The sequence below is a fragment of the Cariama cristata genome, unplaced genomic scaffold, assembly GCF_000690535.1.
Source record: "Cariama cristata isolate BGI_N322 unplaced genomic scaffold, ASM69053v1 scaffold36630, whole genome shotgun sequence".
Classification (NCBI taxonomy): Eukaryota; Metazoa; Chordata; class Aves; order Cariamiformes; family Cariamidae; genus Cariama; species Cariama cristata.
Window position 1 is genome coordinate 1 of NW_009595888.1, and position 18,518 is coordinate 18,518.

Consider the following 18,518-nt stretch of genomic DNA (forward strand, 5'->3'; position numbering starts at 1 on the left):
CCTCGGCGGGAAGGCTGCGCACCTGCCGCGGGTCCTGGCCTGTTAGTAAAGGGAACGGGCACCGCAGCTCGCGTCAAAGTGCTGGGCTGCTGCAGCTCCACGGGGAATAGTTGTGTCAGAGAAGGAGAGCTGACAGTCATGACTGACAAGTGAACTGTGCCAGGCTGCTGTGAGATTTACGTGGTTTTAATTCACTGAGGCAGATGACGCATCCTAAATATATGGACAGCTAATGACACAGCAGTGCAGTCACCATAACTGGGGGCTGAATCAGCGCAGCACATAAAATCACTTCCCTGTAATATACGTGTGTTGGTCCCCTCTTCTTTCCTGGTTGTGCTGGAAGTGTCAGGCGTTGATTCCTCCGTGGTATTTTCTCCCATGCCTCAAGGCTTAGGAGAGCTCGGAGTCTACATGTGAGGAGTCCCAGAGGGACTGTAAAGTTACACTCTTGTCTTCACCCACTGACTGTTTAATTTCTAATCGATTTCTAATGAAATCTTGCATGTTTCCTTCCATTTTTTTGGAACACTTGCTGAACACTGGGAGGGAACAGACTTGGGCAAACCGAATAAAAACAGTTCCCCTCTCAATAATTACTTGTCTGATGTTTATATTCTGCCAACCCACTGACTCGCTAATTATTGCTAGTCCTGGAGAAGAATGGGGAGGCCAAGCAGAATTTGTCACATTTAAAACTATTGCCATTGATTTAGAAAACCACACCAAAAAAAAGCAAAGAGTACAAGCTCAATTTGTGCTTGTCTCATAGTGCAATTTACAGTGCTATCATTTGTATACCTTCTGTATTCACTTTATTTTCTTTCTCTTTCTTTTTTGAAGAACAAGAGACTGTCTGCTTGGTGGCATGGTCAAACTCCAGCAAAGATAATTACATAGAGATAAAAGTCAGATCTTTTTGTCCGATCTGAGAAAAGATGAATGTTAGTGATACCTATTACCATTCCTGTTTAATTCTTTAAATTGAACTTTAAGTAATTGTAAGACCCTGTTTGTATAGAAGTTGCTACTGTGCTTTTATGAACACGTGGTCAGGTGGATTCATATTTTCAACACAAGCATGGCTTGTGAATTTGGATTTCTGCGTAAGAAACACATGACAGAACGAGCATGTAAACATAGGCCCATAGCACAGGCTGTGCTTTTCAGTCTGTTTTGCAAGTTATTCCCTGTGCACTCAACTATAATGGCTATGCAAACAAAACTGGTATCACTTTAGAGAAACATCTCCAGTGATATGTTTGTATTTACGTATTTAATTCTCATTATGTAATTTTTAAAGCTGTGCATATTCCTGATACCAGAACTAAAGAGTAGTTAAAATGGCTGACATTTGTAAGAGCCAGACAAACTGCTTAAATAATGCTGAAAGAATTATTGCGGGTGGTTATCTCTATTTGTAGTTGATAAAGCTACCTAGAATAACATCCAGCAGAGCCATATCTGCTTGTGGGCTTGTGACATGTTCATGTTTCTTGGAAGGCAAGAGTTTAACCCTTTATGAAGAGATCAGACTGAATACCTGGAATGACTCTAATTCACTCCTGGGTATGGTGGGGAGGCAGAGGGTACCTCTGTTTCTACGTGCATGGCTATGAAACCACTGGAAGTGGGAAAAACCTTGCTCTGCCACAGGAAATAAAACCGAATATTCATTGTATTACAATGCGCTTTGCAAGATAAAATGAAGGCAATATCCCTTTTGACTCTATAATTGATCATGGGTCATGTTTTAAAGGTATATCACCCAATTAAAAGTACAGCTTTTAAAAAAGTGGCTAAAGTATGCTCAATATCATCACTCTATTTACAACTAAAACAAATAATTTTAAAAAATAGACTTGTTTTCTACCTTTCTGAAAATCACAGACTATTTGGCTTTTTATGTTAGTTTTTCCAAAGTACCTTTAAAAAGTGAGGTATCTACTCTTGAGCTAGAGGGTTTTTCCCCTATTGAACAAAGCCAGTCCTACTGTTGTTGTTATTAGTGAAGGCTTTGTCTTGCTTGTTGAGAGAGAGGAGGTTGTTTATAACAAAAATACATTTTCTTATATTGAGAAATAAAAAATAGTCTGTTTTCTTTTTGTTGATATTTTCTTGTTTATTTTCAAATTTTTGTATATTGGTATGTTGATTAAATTTTGGAAATGAAATCAACTTTTGTTGCAACTTGAAGCAGTGTTTTATTTACTGTTCTACAAAATCTGTGTTTTGGATTGTTTGAAACTTAATTGAAGTATAAGGCAGATACTTGTAGCTTAACACTGAAATACTTTTGAAGTCCGTAAGGCAGTGTTTCTAATGTGTTTTAGGGGACAACACACTTCGATCATTTAAGAAATCTTTATAATGGAACAGAGATGTTCTGAGCATCATGTGTATCTAAAGGACCTCTGACGTTAGGAATTGCCTTAAAGAAATACAGTATGGTAATGCTGAGATGATTATGGAAACACAACAAAAATTTGTTTCCTGAAACTGAAATGTCACGTTAAATGCTGTATTTTCTCATAGCATTAATGGACATTAAAATTCTCATTTACTAGATTGTAGGCTCTATTTTGGAGGAATCCTGTAGGGAATATTTTGCTTACTAGAGTCTCTAGTAAAGAAAATCAAATTTCTTTCACATTGTAGAAACAGTAATTAGCATTTTGCTGCAGACCAAAAATTCCAAAAATTCTTTGTAAATCTGTAGTCTAGTTTCTATTTACATTAGGCTTTCTATAGTATCCATCACAATTATGAGTCTTTAGAAAAGACTTGATCCCATCTCAAACAGGTTTTGCTGTATAAGGTAAAGATAAGTTTCACTTACATCACACTGTTGAGGGTAATTACTTAAGTTGTGCTTTTTTGAGCACCTAGCCCTAGTAGATCTGAGCAGCTAAGTGACTTTGTCTTTACATCTTTTCCCTCTCTTCATTTGCATATCTAGGCAGAATGAATGTATACTCAGCCTAACGTTGCATACATTCAGAACTCTACTTTTGACTGATGTGTTCGGCATTTCTGCAGATCAAACCCCAGGTTTTCAAGCCAAGCCCCTAAAACAGGGATATTACATACTCAGTGGTGAAGTGAAAAGTTGTTTTCATCATTTGAATCGCTTGCCTTGGCAGAGGCAAAGATACAAAAGGAAGTTTGATAGCTAAGAATTGAACTGAATAATCATGAGGCTTCCCAACTACTGTAACAGTAACGGCAGGTGCCCTGGAGACCTCAGCCTCTCCCCAGCCTTGGTTCATTCTGAAACCAGATTTATTAGGTGCGCGGCCGGAGGCAGGCAGTCCCACTGTGCAGCATCACACTGATGTCCACGTACAGCGTCAGGGCTGGAGTCTGTACGGACTCTGCCCCTTGAGCTGAGGGAATAATTCATTCCTTCTTCTTCCCCTCCCGTTGCACCCTTGCTTCTCAACAGCCCCTGATCACATCTCATTCCTCTGTGCTAATTGTTTTCCAAATTAGCAGTCACAGTGTTTCTTTTCCCCAACTCTTTGCTCAGCTAATCAAAACTTCCTTCCAAATTCAAGTCACTGTATGACTGTCATCAGTTAAATTGCTTCCTCCTTAAATTTATCAAGTAACATTATAGTCCAAACAGTTAACTATGCCAAAGCAGTAAGAAACGGGATTCAGAGGCTTGAAACGTTGAAACATTTTCAAGCCTTGACTATAGCACGCTCCCAGTCATATTGGTAATAAGGAACAAAATACAGTTCATAACTTTGTCCAGATCAAGCATCTGGGAGCACAAGTCTCTGCTGCACCTTTCACACCTCAGGCAGCTGCCACACGTTGTCTGCAATAAGATGCCCGTGGTACGAACTCTGCTGTAGCTTGTGGGGAGGACCCTGTTGTCTTTGCCTTGCCAATGCATTGCTGTGGTCTTACAGAGCTGTCGAGTGTGTTTTGAACTCAGACATCTGGTAATCATGGTAACTAACTGCTTTAGAAGTACAGTGGCATCCATAACGATTGGTATTTGGGTTTTCTTTCATAAAGTACGATACATACAATCAAAGCTTTTAAATGTTAAAATAGAAGCATTATGTTCATGCAGTAAATATCCAAATTAGCATTTTAAAATAGAATAAAAAAAGGAACATGTCACTATATACTGTAGACCAACTTGGTACAGTCCCTATCTACTCCTCTTTTTCCCAAGATGATCTTGGCTGAGAAGTGTGTATCAGTTACTTCAGGTAGTTGAGGGAGTGCTGGGTTGGTTACATGGGAGAGGCTCATCTTAGATGTATGGCTACTCCACCAGCAGGGATCTGCAGCGCAGAAGATGTCAGTGGGAGCGTTCTTCTTCATCTCTGGTGAAACTTTCTTGTAAAGGTGCTGCAGAGAAATGCTTACAAACATGCTCTGAGGTTTTGTGGTTTATCATAAAAACAAATAAATAAAATGTCTTCCATCTTCTATTGATTAATCAACTTTATTGTTAAACTAAAGGTAGGTTTCGATGGCATTATGCAATGCTGCAAGCATGTTCTCACAGGCAGCAGGAGCAGTAAAGCGGCAGCAGCCCAGCAGTCCATCTGGACTTCCATGTCCTACATCCCAGCAGGGCTACTTCATCCAAGCAGAGTGCTATACTTTTAGGTGGTGAGTTGTTGCCATGTTCAGATTTCAGTGCATATCTTTCTCGCATAGAAAGTTACTTCACACTGCTATCTTGTTCTGCAGATCTCTTCAGCAAATGTGGTCTACATGTGAATACACTTTAGATTACTGTACCTCGAGAAAAGCAAAAATGGCAGGCATCAGTCTTACTGTATTGCACAAATTGTGTATCTCAACACATGTAGTTTTGTTGCAATTTGAAATATGTTAAAAGGTGAAGTTCTATTGCATAACTGCTTTGTAAGTATATTCACCGTACTGATACCTCAGCTGTGTATAGCAATATTATTAAATTAATCAGTACTGAAATATCATCTTTCAGGGCTAATTATCTTTGCTAATTATGTTTATTTGAAGAAATCCAGGGAAATTGCTTAAGGACTAGAAAAAACCCCTGTTACTTTTGTACTGCAGCTCTACACAGAGCTGTACAGCAGACTTCTGTAAAGGATAGAAAAGCAGCTGCATGTGTTTGAAAGAAATATTGACTTGCTTTGTGTTTTTATATAGTTAGTGGGATGTGCGTTTATCTCTTGTCCACAACAAAATTTCCCACAAGTCCAGGGAGAATATTTCAGCAGAAGTAGGATGTTTGAGCAGGGCAGGACCGAGTAATAACGCACTACCCTTCCAGCCATCCAATTACACAGACAGGATAAATCACCTTTTAATTGGAGACTATGTAGTCTGGATTACATTTCTGTCACCTTTCCTCGAAATACAACTGCACAGGGAATAAAGGATGTGACAGCTTCTTAGCACACTCTGTCACCTATATTCTCCCACCCGAATGACTGAGCTTTAAATAATGATAAATTAGTTACTAGAGTTTATACTGTTCAGACAACCTATTTTCCTGCAGTAAGAAGCCAGCTAGGTGTCTCAGTGGTCATACAGAGGCCACCTCCCTAAAAATTACGCCATTCTCTGGCCCATTCTAGGTCTCACAGTTCAGGGTAATCATTGACAGGGCTTTTACGATCACAAGCTTTTAGTGAAGCTTTGATAAGACACTCCAGCAGTTCATAGCAAATGAAGACAGTCTGCATGGTGGGAACTCCAGTGAATGAATGGATTTTTTTCAGCGTCAGTGCAAGAAAACTGACTTTTAACACTGGCACTGTAAACCAGCATAATGTGTGGCCGAGAACTGGAGAGATTTGTTGCTTTTTCGACATTGGTTTTCGTAAGGATAGTTACTGGGCTTGCTGGAGAGGGAAGATCTGTGTGGAAAAAGGACCCTCACTTCAGCCCCGTGAGTGAAACACAGATGTTTTTGTACGACACCTTCCCCAAAGAGTTTCTCTGGGGTGTAGGAATGGGGGCTTTCCAGGTGGAAGGCAGCTGGAGGAAGGACGGGAAAGGCTCCTCCATCTGGGACCGCTTCATCCACTCGGAGTTCAGGGATGCTGACAGCACAGACGCCTCCAGTGACAGTGACACCGTGTTGGACAAAGATTTGTCTGCTCTGGATTTTTTGGGAGTTACTTTTTACCAGTTCTCAATTTCGTGGTCAAGGCTTTTTCCCACTGGAGTGGTAGCAGCTCCCAATGAAAAAGGACTCCAGTATTATAACACCCTTATTGACTCTCTGCTCTACAGAAATATTGACCCCGTGGTTACGCTGTACCACTGGGACCTGCCCTTGATGCTGCAAGAAGAATATGGGGGATGGAAAAATGAATCGGTAATTGATATCTTCAATGACTATGCCACCTTTTGCTTCCAGACCTTTGGGGATCGTGTTAAGTATTGGATTACAATCCACAATCCGTATTTAGTTGCTTGGCATGGGTATGGCACAGGTATTCATGCTCCTGGAGAGAGAGGGAAAATAACAACCGTCTACTCTGTAGGACACAATTTGATCAAGGTACAGTATAGTAAGATTTTACAAACCGATCTTGCACCACCATGGGAAATGATGGGAGGAATCAATCATGTAATCAATGTTTAAAAAAATAATCAAGGAATGTGAAAACATGAAGGAAAAAACATTCGCTAAGGCAGTCTTTTTTTTAATCCTCCTGTTGATTTTATTGTTGTTGTCACAACAGCTGACTCAGTACTTACTTGTTTTGAAGTGCTTGTTTATTATTTTAACTTAGGTTTTGCCTACAAAATCTGGCTATTAAAGAGCATGATTTTCCTTCTTTATTCTTTCCACTTAGTTAAACACACTGACATGATCATTAGTTCGGCTATACTGAAATGACTATTCTGTTAGTTTTAAATGAAATTTATTTGCATTTGCTTATTGGATCAGTTCTACTAGCAATAGAGTATGTATATATAAGTAAGATTAGTTCTAGCTTAGTAAGATCATATTGCAAAATGTTTATTGCTAAACTAGCAAGGTCAGCAGTTCTTAGGTTTGGAAAAAAACAAACGTCCACTTCAGTATCTGAGAGTTTAAAAATTACGTTATTTCCATGATGTTTTCAGCATTTTAATTTTTATGTCAGTATTTATCAGCTGTCTTCTACAGAATTACACATCCAGAAGGCTTGATCCTATGATCAATAGCTTCCACAGCTGCAGTATTGGGTCCTAAGTTCATGGTATTCTTTCTCTGGGAAGGACAAAAAGAGAAGACTGAAGTGGGTCATATTTTTTAAGGAAAAAGTGAAGACGTTGTTCATGCTGTTCTCAACAGCATTACAGAGTTTATAGCACCTTCTCGGATAGATGATTCATTTCATTCTACAAATTAACTAGTTCCTGTGCATAGGAGCTTATATTCTTACTTTCTTTTGCTATAATTTAAGACAATTTCTAATAACGGCAGTTCAAGATAAGAATTAACAATATCTATACAGCATTTTTTTGATCTGTAGTGCTCAAAGTACTTTACAGAGCAGGTCACTGTCCTGTCTCTGTTTGATAGAGCAGCTGGTATAATTCCCCCTGCTCAAACTATTCCTAGCTGTCACAAAGAGACTTTTTCTGCTACTACCACATATTATAAATATAATTAAGAAATAAATCTGAACGTATTTGTCCTACAAAAAGAAGTATGCATGTGGGAAAAAATTAATTGCTAAAGTAGTTAAAAATATTCTGCAACTGACCATTTGTATTTCTTGTATTTGCTTCTGGGCTTGAACTTGCAGAACTTCCTTTTTCAGAATATTCACACTGCAGTCAATAGAAGTTTTACGCATAGAAAAGTCATCAAGCATCCTGAGCCATTTATTTCAGACTTCTTAGCAGGAGAGTGATTTAACTGTAGAGATTTGTGCAGCATCTCGAAGAGAACTGATGCTCAATCATTCTTTTTATTTTGAAGTGCTATATAAAATATATTTGCTATAATACACGTAAAAGATACGATATAAGTTTGCAGCATTGCTTGCCCACATTTCTGAGTGGCACAATCAAATCTGGGGTACCAACTAGGCAGTCTCTGCATTTTCCCACTCTGTAAAATCCATGTAAGCAGCACCCAGCACATAGAGAGCAATGCCTCAGCTGAAGAGTTCCAGGAAGCCAAGCACAGCTGGGTCTGATACACAAATTACTGACCTAGGTTCCTCGGCCAATATTATTTAAATCTCAGACTTGATCTAATAGTTCATTCTAGCTTTAAAGTCTGTGAATCTCAGTATGAAATCAGTCACTTAAATGAAAGAGTTAATGAGACTTTCAGCAATGCACAATCCATTAACTATTTTTTTATTATTTTTGGGCAGAAATTATTTTCATGTCCTCACAGCCCCATTAACATTACCTAATGTATTAGCAGTTCTGTCCTGCAGCATTGTAAAATTTCTGAAGATTTTAAGTATTTATGAAGAATCACAAATTTGTAGTAATGTATTTGAGGACCTGGAGTTTCATGTTTGGGGTTGGAGGTGGAATGGAAGCTCCTGAGGAGCCAGTTGACATGAGTCAACTCATATGTATAATTTTTTTTTTTTCTTAATAAAATGTAATTAAAGCCAGTCACTCCACAGAAGTCATAGGTAGTATTATATGTTTCAAGCCGACTAGCCAGAATCTTTCTCAAAGATTTTTGTGGGTATGTGAATGCTCAGTTTGTTTAGTTTGGTTGACAAGAAGCCCAACATGAGCCGGCAATGTGTGCCTGCAACCCAGAAAGCCAACCGTGTCCTGGGCTGCATGAAAAGCAGCATGACCAGCAGGTTGAGGGAGGGGATTCTCCCCTTCTACCCTGCTCTGGTGAGACCCCCCTGCAGTACTGCCTTCAGCCCTGGGGCCCCCAACACAAGAAGGACATGGACCTGTTGGAGCGAGTCCAGAGGAGGCCACAAAGATGATCCGAGGGCTGGAGCACGTCTCCTGTGAAGACAGGCTGAGAGAGTTGGGGTTGTTCAGTCTGGAGAAGAGAAGGCTCTGGGAAGACCTTAGAGCAGCCTTCCAGTACCTAAAGGGGCCTACAAGAAAGCTGGGGAGGGACTTTTTACAAGGGCATGGAGTGATGGGACAAGGGGCAATGGCTTTAAACTGGAAGAGGGAAGATTTAGATTAGATACTAGGAAGAAATTCTTCACGGTGAGGGTGGTGAGGCACTGGCACAGGTTGCCCAGAGAAGCTGTGGATGCTCCATCCCTGGAAGTGTTCAAGGCCAGGTTGGATGAGGCTTTGAGCAACCTGGTCTGGTGGAAGGTGTCCCGCCCACGGCAGGGGGTTGGAACTAGGTGATCTTTAAGGTCCTTCCAATCAAGTCATTCTATAATTCTATGATTTAGTATTGTTGACAATATGATATTAATGTAATTTATTGGTGCATAATCAGAATTCATGTGTTGTGAAATTTCTGTCCTTTGAGAGGCAGGGCATGTTATAAGAATCTCTCTTTAAGGAGATTTCACATGGCTTTTTTTTCAGAACTGGTATATGCAAATCTGTTTCTGAGTCACTGTGTTATGGCTACCTTCTAATATACCACTGTAAACCAAAAATGTCCTCCCAAAAATAGAAGACCAACAAAAATGTCAGGCTTTGGCAGTGTGATGCAAAGCCTGTTAAAGCTGTTAGAAAGATGCGCATTTATGTCAGCAGGTTTAGGAGGAGCTATGTTCTTGACCTTGTCAGGGCTTTATTTTTGGACAGGCTGTTGAAAGACAATATTCTCCATGCCACCCTACGTACATTACCAGGTCCACCCATTAAATATGCTGAGCAGGAAAAACAGGTCTGTCGCGCTCAAAAGAAACTAATCTGGCCACCACTCTGTTACATAGCAAATTGGTGAATAATCATTCTCAAGTCTTTTCTTAGTACCTTTGCATAAACTGTAAATAAGGCTCTCATGAGTCCTACTTTTAGTTTCATTTACCAGTGCACTGTTGTAGTTGCGATGTGGTGAGAACTAATCACCATTTATATAAAGAGGTGCTTTTATGTGATATATCAGTCATAAAATGAAGTCAAGTTTCATAGAATCACAAAACCAATATAACAAACCATAAACCTCTGCTTTTTTGGACTTTGGATTATTTTATTGTAAGAGCAGTTTGAAAGTTACTGGAGATTTTTGTGTCTCTAGAAGAGGGCTGAAGAAATTTCTTTTAATTTTAAACTATCAATTTTGGTAGACTAAAGAAATCCAACATCTTAAAACTCAAATAATTGGCTGGCATAAGGAAAAAGTCCATGCATTTTAGAACTGATTTAAAAATTATCTGCTTCCGTGAATGAATTCAGGTAGGTAATTAGGTAGATAATTATCTTATTAAGGCTTTTCAACAAAAGTAGGATTGGTCTGTCTTCATCAACCTGCAGAGCTGTATGGTGTTGGCTAGCACAAGGCGTTGCAGATGCTGTATCACCTACGACCTGTGCTTTCTGTCTGTGCCTGGCATCCTTTTAAGGGAATGCCCCAGATACATCTGCTTCCGAGACAGCCCTGCCTTTTACATGGGTCTTGCTGTTCAAGACCCATAAAGAGGGCTGGTGAATGCAGAAGTAAAGGCTGCTAAGCAGAGTGCTGAGGAGATCCACACGGGGAAATAATCCACAGAAGAGGAACTCAAAATTTCAGTTTAAAAACTGTATTTTCATGTTTCTATGTATACTTTTCAGACACAGAGGGTAATTGCTACTGATCATTTTGAAGGACCTGATACTACCTCCGTGGAAATGAATAGGAAATTTGAAGTTTGATGCTCATCAATTATAAATTGCTAAGGGGTTCACTTAGATAAATCTCTATTCAGTTGTATGGTTATTACCACTAACACGAGGAGCATGTGGAATCTTATACCAGATGGAGCGTGGCCATCAAAAGTGGATCTCCTTTCTTCATTAAGGGAGACTGTACTTCACAAAAGCAACATTGGAAAACAATTAATGATAACGTGTAACTCACCATGTGACATTTGAAAGACACATCAAAGAAGATAAAAAAACTATGAGCTTGTTCCTGAGGCAGCTGTCATACTGAAGCAGAGAAGATAAAAACTTCACACAGAAAAATTAGATGGATTTCTTTGATTTAACAGTAAATAAATCCGATGAGAAGCAAGAAGACATAAAGCAGATGAATCATTGTGGCTGGAGCTAAATGAGATATATACCTGATATATTATTACCATTTTCTCTGGATCTAGTTATGCTCTTTCTTTTATACTTAGATTGAGGTTGGTAAAGATCACAAACTGCAGACCAAACTGTCTTCCTTTCATCTTCTGTATCAGTGCCCTCCAGGCAGTTCTGCCTTTGCTACCTAACATGCAGAAAGGGATTTTTTTTTCTTTTTTTCCTGTTAAAGATCATTCACACCCCTTTCCATCTGGCAGAAAAGCCCAGGAGAAAACTGTCAGAATAAGATCTCCCTAAAAATTTTCTTCATGGACACACCTTTATATCATATACTGGGAAAAGGCAATAAAATCCCTTTCAAATGTGGTGTCTCCATATAGATCCATCACAGATCAGGTTCATGTCTGAGCCCAGCTGCATTACTGCCAGCTCTTTCGTAGCTCTTACTGTGCCAGGATCTCTTCATGGACACTGCTGCCTTTGGGATCTTTGGATGCGCATGTTTCAGAGAAGTCCCATAATTCATTATCCTTAAAAGCAAATTTCTACTGAATGAATGGGCAATAATTCTTATCGCTATGTCCAACCAGATACTTTCTTCCCTTCCTCCAAAAGAGCCTCCTTTCCTCAAGATCTAGAAAGATGAAGCTACACCAGTGACTGTGTTTCTTATGGGAGGAGCAAAATCTTTCTCCATCAAGTACAGATCTAGGGTAGACAGCAGAATTGTTTATGCTTGTAAATGTCTTTACTGGAAGATTTTTCAAACAGTAGTAGCCATCAGTGATGATGTAAAATTCAGCACTGATTTACATTTTTTTTGGTATGACTTGTTATTTTCAGGTTAGCTTTCTTACACTTCTTGGAAATCATCAGGTAAAACAGAATCCAAATGCAAGATGGTTAGCAGACAAAAAAATTGATAGTAAAACCTCAGTCCTTCAAGCCATCCTCTTAGAAATTTAGTTGCCTGCATCTCAAAAGCCCTTTTTTGCTTCACAAGGATTGAGCTTCAGAGTCAGTTTGCAAAATAAGGGCTTTAGCTCTACTAACTACGTGGCATCTTTACCACAGACCAAAAGGGCCTTGAATTAACATACATTCTCCAAATAAGCCACACACGCCTGCTCTTCTTCTAAAATGATGTTTAACACCATCATCATCTGTCTCTGTATTCTAGCTCTTCATGGTTTAAAAACCAAACAATTAAACACGAAGCCAGAATCATTTTATTAGCATTTTTTAAATTCTGGTTTTCCTAAATGTTCTTGCTCTCCAGCACACTAAAATAACTCCATATACCCCTGACATTGTTTTGTGTGCTCATTGCTGAGATATTCAAGGAGAATTGCTTGACTTTAACATATCTTAAGAATTTGAAAGTATTGGTCTTTCAGTTGTAAGCTCTTTGCATACATACATGGTAAATTACAGGATCAGAGTTTGAAGGAGTATGAGAATATTTCAAGAAGAAAGGAGAACAATACTGTTGTCTTAATTTTATTAAATTGACTTATCTAGCCTTTTTACAGGGTTGCTACTAACTGACATAGCACTCTGTCACTTTCAAGTCTATGGAATAATTTCTGTATTAATACCAGGAAAAAATGCTGAAATTAATGTGTCATATGTATCCAGAATAAATACACAATATTGATTTTGTTTTCACTGTGTACTTAGCCTTGACATTTGTCCTTGATCTAACAAGGAAAGCGAAAGATTAGGGATTAAACTCTAACTGAAAAAACATTAGTCAAGATTTACTCAAAATAGCCAATTTGATGTAGGATACAGCTTTTAAATTGGTGTTTGTTTCATACGTGGTCTTACAAAACAAATTATATTAATCAGTTGGTTCCATCAACAATCGCTTGCACTTAGCGAACATCTTCCATCTGAGAATGTTAAGATGATTTACAGATAATTAACAACTCAAAACAGAATTATAGGCAACCAAATGCTATTGTCTCTACTACATCTGTAAAAACCCTTACTATAGACAGAGTGACAATTTTTTTCAGTGTAGTTAACCCTCTGAATTAAGAGACATCAGCGACACAACCAAATTTGTGTATGGGGATCCTATCTTGACTCATATTAAATGCACTTACTTGTACTTGAGGTCTACTCCTGTACAATTATCCCTGTGGCTGTGTTCTGTACTATAGACAATATTTTAATAGTAACTTTACTTTCTTCTAATCAGCCTCCTGAAGATGCGTATGAATACAATGAGTTGTCCCTGATTATCTTTTACATGTCAATATTGCATTCTAATTAGTTGTTTTTTTGGCAAAGCCATCTTTCTCCACTCCACCTAGAAGTGTGTGATTGCTAAGATTTACCTGGTGCTATTGTCATGCTACTTGGCACTGTGCCTAATACAGCTGACTTCAGCAGGGTTTTGCTTGTTAAGCCGATGCAACCATATACCTTTGATTAAACAGTGGTGTTAGTAGGCTGTGTCTGGGGAAAAAAATGTACTAACCAGGTGAGAAATCACTAGAGGCAGAGGACAACGCAAGCCTGGTCCAAGCAGCCACCCTGGGCTGGAGGGACCTTGGTGAGAAGACAGTGAAGGTAACTGAGGAGATGGCACTGACCACTTAAATTTTGTGATGAGACTGGGAAGAAATCCATTGTATAATATTTTCACTGTATCTTGCAATTTGCCTCATGAGTACAATTTTGCTGACTTACCTTTTCAGCTACAGAACCTGAATTTCAAAGGTTAATGTTACTTTATCAGTATTTTCAAAACCAGACCTTGAACAAATGTTACGACCATGACCTTAGAAACCATAAACAACTGATACACAAAATTTCACGAACTGTAATTCTTTGGTACTCCCTAGCTTAACCAAATATCTACCTGACATCAGGTCTTCTGGTTTTTTGAACTGTCAAGGCTGTGTGTTTCTAGATAAATTAACTGAAATTATTGTCAAAGGTAAGCAGTGCTGTTTGGCTTGGTAATGATGGCGGTCTAACTTGGCACTCCAAGTGTTTCACAGTGCTTCTCAATGTTTTTTTTCTGGGTGCAAACAGTTATTTTCTTTCCAGCTTGAGAGTATGAAGCCACACTTCAGAATAAGGTAAAACCTGAGTTACTTGACAGCTCTTCAGCTCCCCTGCCCTGTGTCAGATCCTCTGGTGCGATTCACACTGTGATCCACAGTCACCCTTTTCTGACAGCCTAGCTCTCCCCTTTTCCTATGGGACTTTGACAACCCTAGTGGTTCCTCAGTCTCCCCTCTATTCTTTCTTTTTGGTGTAAATTCTGACTGCTGTATTCTCCTATTTAAGTAATTAACAACATGACATTTGAAGGCAATTTTGGTCTGTGACAATGTTAAGCTTTCTAAAACATGATGATAATCAGAAAAATGTAATTAAGATGTGATACAAGGTATGCTTTCATTGTCGCTAACACGAATAGCAAAACTTCTGTCTGTCCTAGGGCAGTCAATATTTGGCAGATTATGAATACTAAAACATGTCATACCCAATAGATCTTATGAAATACTGCTGTCAAATTTCCTTTTAAAACCAAAGTGTTATTGCCCTGTACTTAAAATGAATAAGCTTCATTCTGTGCTGTTGCATGTACTGTCAGAATATTTATTATAGCAGCTTCAAAGAAGAAATGAACTAAAATTCTGGATCAAAATTCTCACATGGAACTGTGAAACTTGACATTTGGGTTCAAACTTTGCAACTGGTTCCTTTCTCCAAGTTTTTACATTTAGGGACTGTGCGAATATCAAAAGTTTAACACTTACTCATATGATGAGGCCAAACTAAAACAAATGGAAGTGTATCCCAAGAAGAGGGATGGGGTGGGGTGGTTTGATCAGAATAAGTGCAGGTAGCCCCCATAGCACAGAGCAGTTAATAGGACAGAGCCAACACTGACAAAGTAACATCATTTGAGATGCATAATTTATGGAACAATTGTAAAGATGGTTTAAAATTTTAACCGTATCAGCAATCACAGCTTGACAAAGAAAGACCTAGATGGGACTGTCTAGATCACGGAGTTCAGGTCCAACCATTAACAGCAGTTTAGTCCCATCGTGTCCATGTAACAGCTATTCACATCCCTGCTGGGACCTCTCGTGAAATTTAGACCTATGTTAAAAAGGCAAAAAGCATTACCCTCATCTTGAGGTACCTTCCAGTATAACAGTAATTACCCATTACAATTGTGCAGGGTAATGGACATGCCTTAACTGTTTGTTTATATTTCCATAGAAGTCTGCAGTGAATCAGACACAGCCACCTGCCTGTCTAGCTGCCAACGCACACAGAGATTTATTAGATAGTTACAACTTAATGCTGTTTTTCTCTCATCAGGCTCATGCAAAAGTTTGGCATAACTACAAAAAACGCTTTCAACCGTATCAGAAGGGGATGATGTCCATAGTATTGGGATCCCACTGGATTGAACCTAACCGATCGGAAGGTGCTTTGGGCATTTCTAAGTGTCAGCAGTCCATGGAGAGAGTACTCGGATGGTTTGCTAAACCCATCCATGGGGACGGCGATTATCCAGAAGAACTGAAAAATGAATTCTCATTTTTGCCACACTTTACTGAGGATGAAAAAAACTACATAAAGGGAACAGCTGACTTTTTTGCATTTTCCTTTGGTCCTAATAACTTTAAACCTCCAAGCACTCTACCAAAAATGGGACAAAATTTGTCACTTAATTTGAGGGAAGTACTGAACTGGATTAAACTGGAATACAACAGTCCTCGAATCTTGATTGCAGAGAATGGCTGGTTCACTGACAGCCATGTGAAAACAGATGACACCACAGCCATCTACATGATGAAAAACTTCATTAATAAGGTTTTACAAGGTTTGTACACAAGTTAGTTGTTGGATTTTCAGAGACCTTCTTAAGATCATTTGGTATTTAGCTCCGTAGTGATTTAATTTCTTTTTTTTTTTAAAGAGATAATGGCAACTAAGTTAATTATTAATTATTTATACTGCATGAGTACAAGTCATGGATCAGTATCTACTGGTGCTAGGTGTTGTACAAACACAGAAAAAAAAACATAGTCCCTGTCCCAGAAAGCTAAAGTCCAACATCTGCATTGGATTCTAAAACTAAGTAAGTACAAAACTGAGTCAGAAATTAATGAAAACAAATCTGTTGGATATCAGTTTTCACTGCAGGCAGCCCAACTGCAAAACCTTTGTGCAGGTACATACCTGGACAGCAAGAAAACGAGACCATGACTACAGACTGTCATTGCCATGCTGGGGTCCTGCTCCAATGTAAAATGCCTGAAGGAAATCAGCAGGAGAAGGGCAATCATTCTTCAGGATTATTGCATGCCAAATAGACATAATATGTTTTAGTAACACACTTTTAATCTTGGTATTTGCCCTTCATAAAGCCAGTGTACAGAGGTGCTCTCTGAAGGCAAAAGACTTAATTTTCTATGAAATAGAAACCCTGTTAGTACCTAAAGCCTCTGCAAAACCAGTGTTTCTTCCCCCCCTCGCCCAGTTTGTAGGTTTGGCGCTGGGGGAGGGACGGGTGCTGGTCCCCACAGCCATCCTCCCAGCAGGCTGCCCCACTGCTGATGCCACACTGCAGTGATGGGATGGCTCGGATCCCTTTACAAAAACCTTTCTTATCCTCAGAAAAGGGAAAACACAAGTAACCCTTTACTCTAACACCAAGTCAGGAAGTACTGTATCACCAACAAATGTAATTAAGCTCCAAATGAAGATTATCCAGGTATATTTAAAGTTGGTTCAAAATGTAAACTTCACATAGTGCAACTATGTGATATGTCCTGCCTTTTCCAGATTTTGAGGAGGTTACATTCCAGTATTTGGTTTATGATATTTTAAATACTGCAGTGACACATCAGGAAAGTCTAGATGCAGGCTTGGATTTGGAGGTGTGGAACAGGTAGATTTCTGGACACATACATAAGAAAATCCATAGCGTGTTCTTTCTTTGAATCCTCTGCAGCAGACCTGGCTGTAATAATCATCCATGGATTCATGCTCCTGAAATACATGGTCAATGTTCCACCAATAACCACTTCTCGAGAATTGTCATTTTTATGTATGCAGATACTTCAACCTTTGCCTCAAAATACAGGATTGTCTCCTAACTAATGCATTTTTTGTGAAGCAAACTTTAATTTGCCTGATCAGGAATAATATTTGGAACATATTTTTTACTTACAGAGAAGTCAGGTATAAATTTGCAAAGCAAAATCAGTTAGCTCATGTTAACCTCAAAATATCATTTATACAGGCCAAATTGTAATGGGATGGTGGCTGTTAAGATAGCACGTAACAGGCTATAAGGAGCTGTACTCTTGTGTATGTGTTCAAGGAGAGTGCTGTAAACTTTGCTCTGTATGTCTGTAACTTACAGCACTGTGAGTCATGAAAATATGTGATGTGTAACATCACCATTGCAATGAGCTGGCATCAATTACGATACAGGGGTGCAATGGGAACTACGGCTGCTTAGTGGCAAGCATACTGAAACTATTACTTCTGCAGAAGGACTCCAAGGCTCCATCTATAGCAGACACAGAAATGCCTTGAGATCTTCCGTGGATGTCACCTCTGGTGACACAGGGAGCTTCTGACCTCTTCTACCTTCAGCCCCTTGTTCCTGCCCCGAGCCATCCCCTTGGTTTTTAGGAGGATTTTCTCATCCCCAGTCTAACATTCGGTGAGGATCTTGACTTCTGTTTCTGCCCTCTCCTTTCACTGTCGCCGCAGGCAATGCTACAAACATACTCTTACACTGATCCACAAGATCTCTACCTATCACCCACCTAACTATTAATTCTTCTTACCACAAAATATACATAAAATAGTGCTTTTTTCCCTACCCATTTAAACAGCCCAAAATTCGCATCTAGGCATGCACGATCTTGAGTACCACAGCATCTTTCGCTCTGATAATTAAACTTCACCCGTGTCCATTCAGTATGCTTCTAGAAAAGAAATAATTTTTCTCAGTTGTCACTTATGCTGTCCCTGTATGTTTACTTCCATTTGTTCGGCAAAAATTGCAGACATGAAGTACTCATCTTTACTTGCAAAGCCCTTCTAGCCTATCTCTTTATTCTCTACATGATTCTGCACCTCCATGTTTTGCAATTGATATTTTCAGACATTTTTGCACTTTCTCCCATGGTTTCCCTAATATTTAGAAGTTGCTTTTCTTGAAAATACATGCCATTGTATTGCTTCATTACATTCCCTCATCTCCTTACCAGTATTCTGGCTTTGTCTATTGGCTTCTCATATACTTACACTGCCAACTCTTGGGCTTTCTGCTTTCTTTCTCCAGCAGCTCAGAA

The 18,518-nt window shown here is 39.2% G+C and overlaps 1 protein-coding gene across 1 annotated transcript; it reads left to right on the top strand.

The window, feature by feature from the left end:
• Positions 1 to 5,688: 5,688 nt before the first annotated feature.
• On the top strand, positions 5,689 to 17,098 carry LOC104164396 (beta-klotho-like; the record flags this gene model as incomplete). The annotated part of the gene is made up of 4 exons (XM_009703712.1): positions 5,689 to 5,742; positions 5,813 to 6,529; positions 15,520 to 16,027; positions 16,993 to 17,098. Coding segments are annotated over exons 1-4 (1,385 nt in total), but the record flags the coding sequence as incomplete, so codon positions are not given.
• Between the last annotated feature and the right edge of the window lie 1,420 nt (positions 17,099 to 18,518).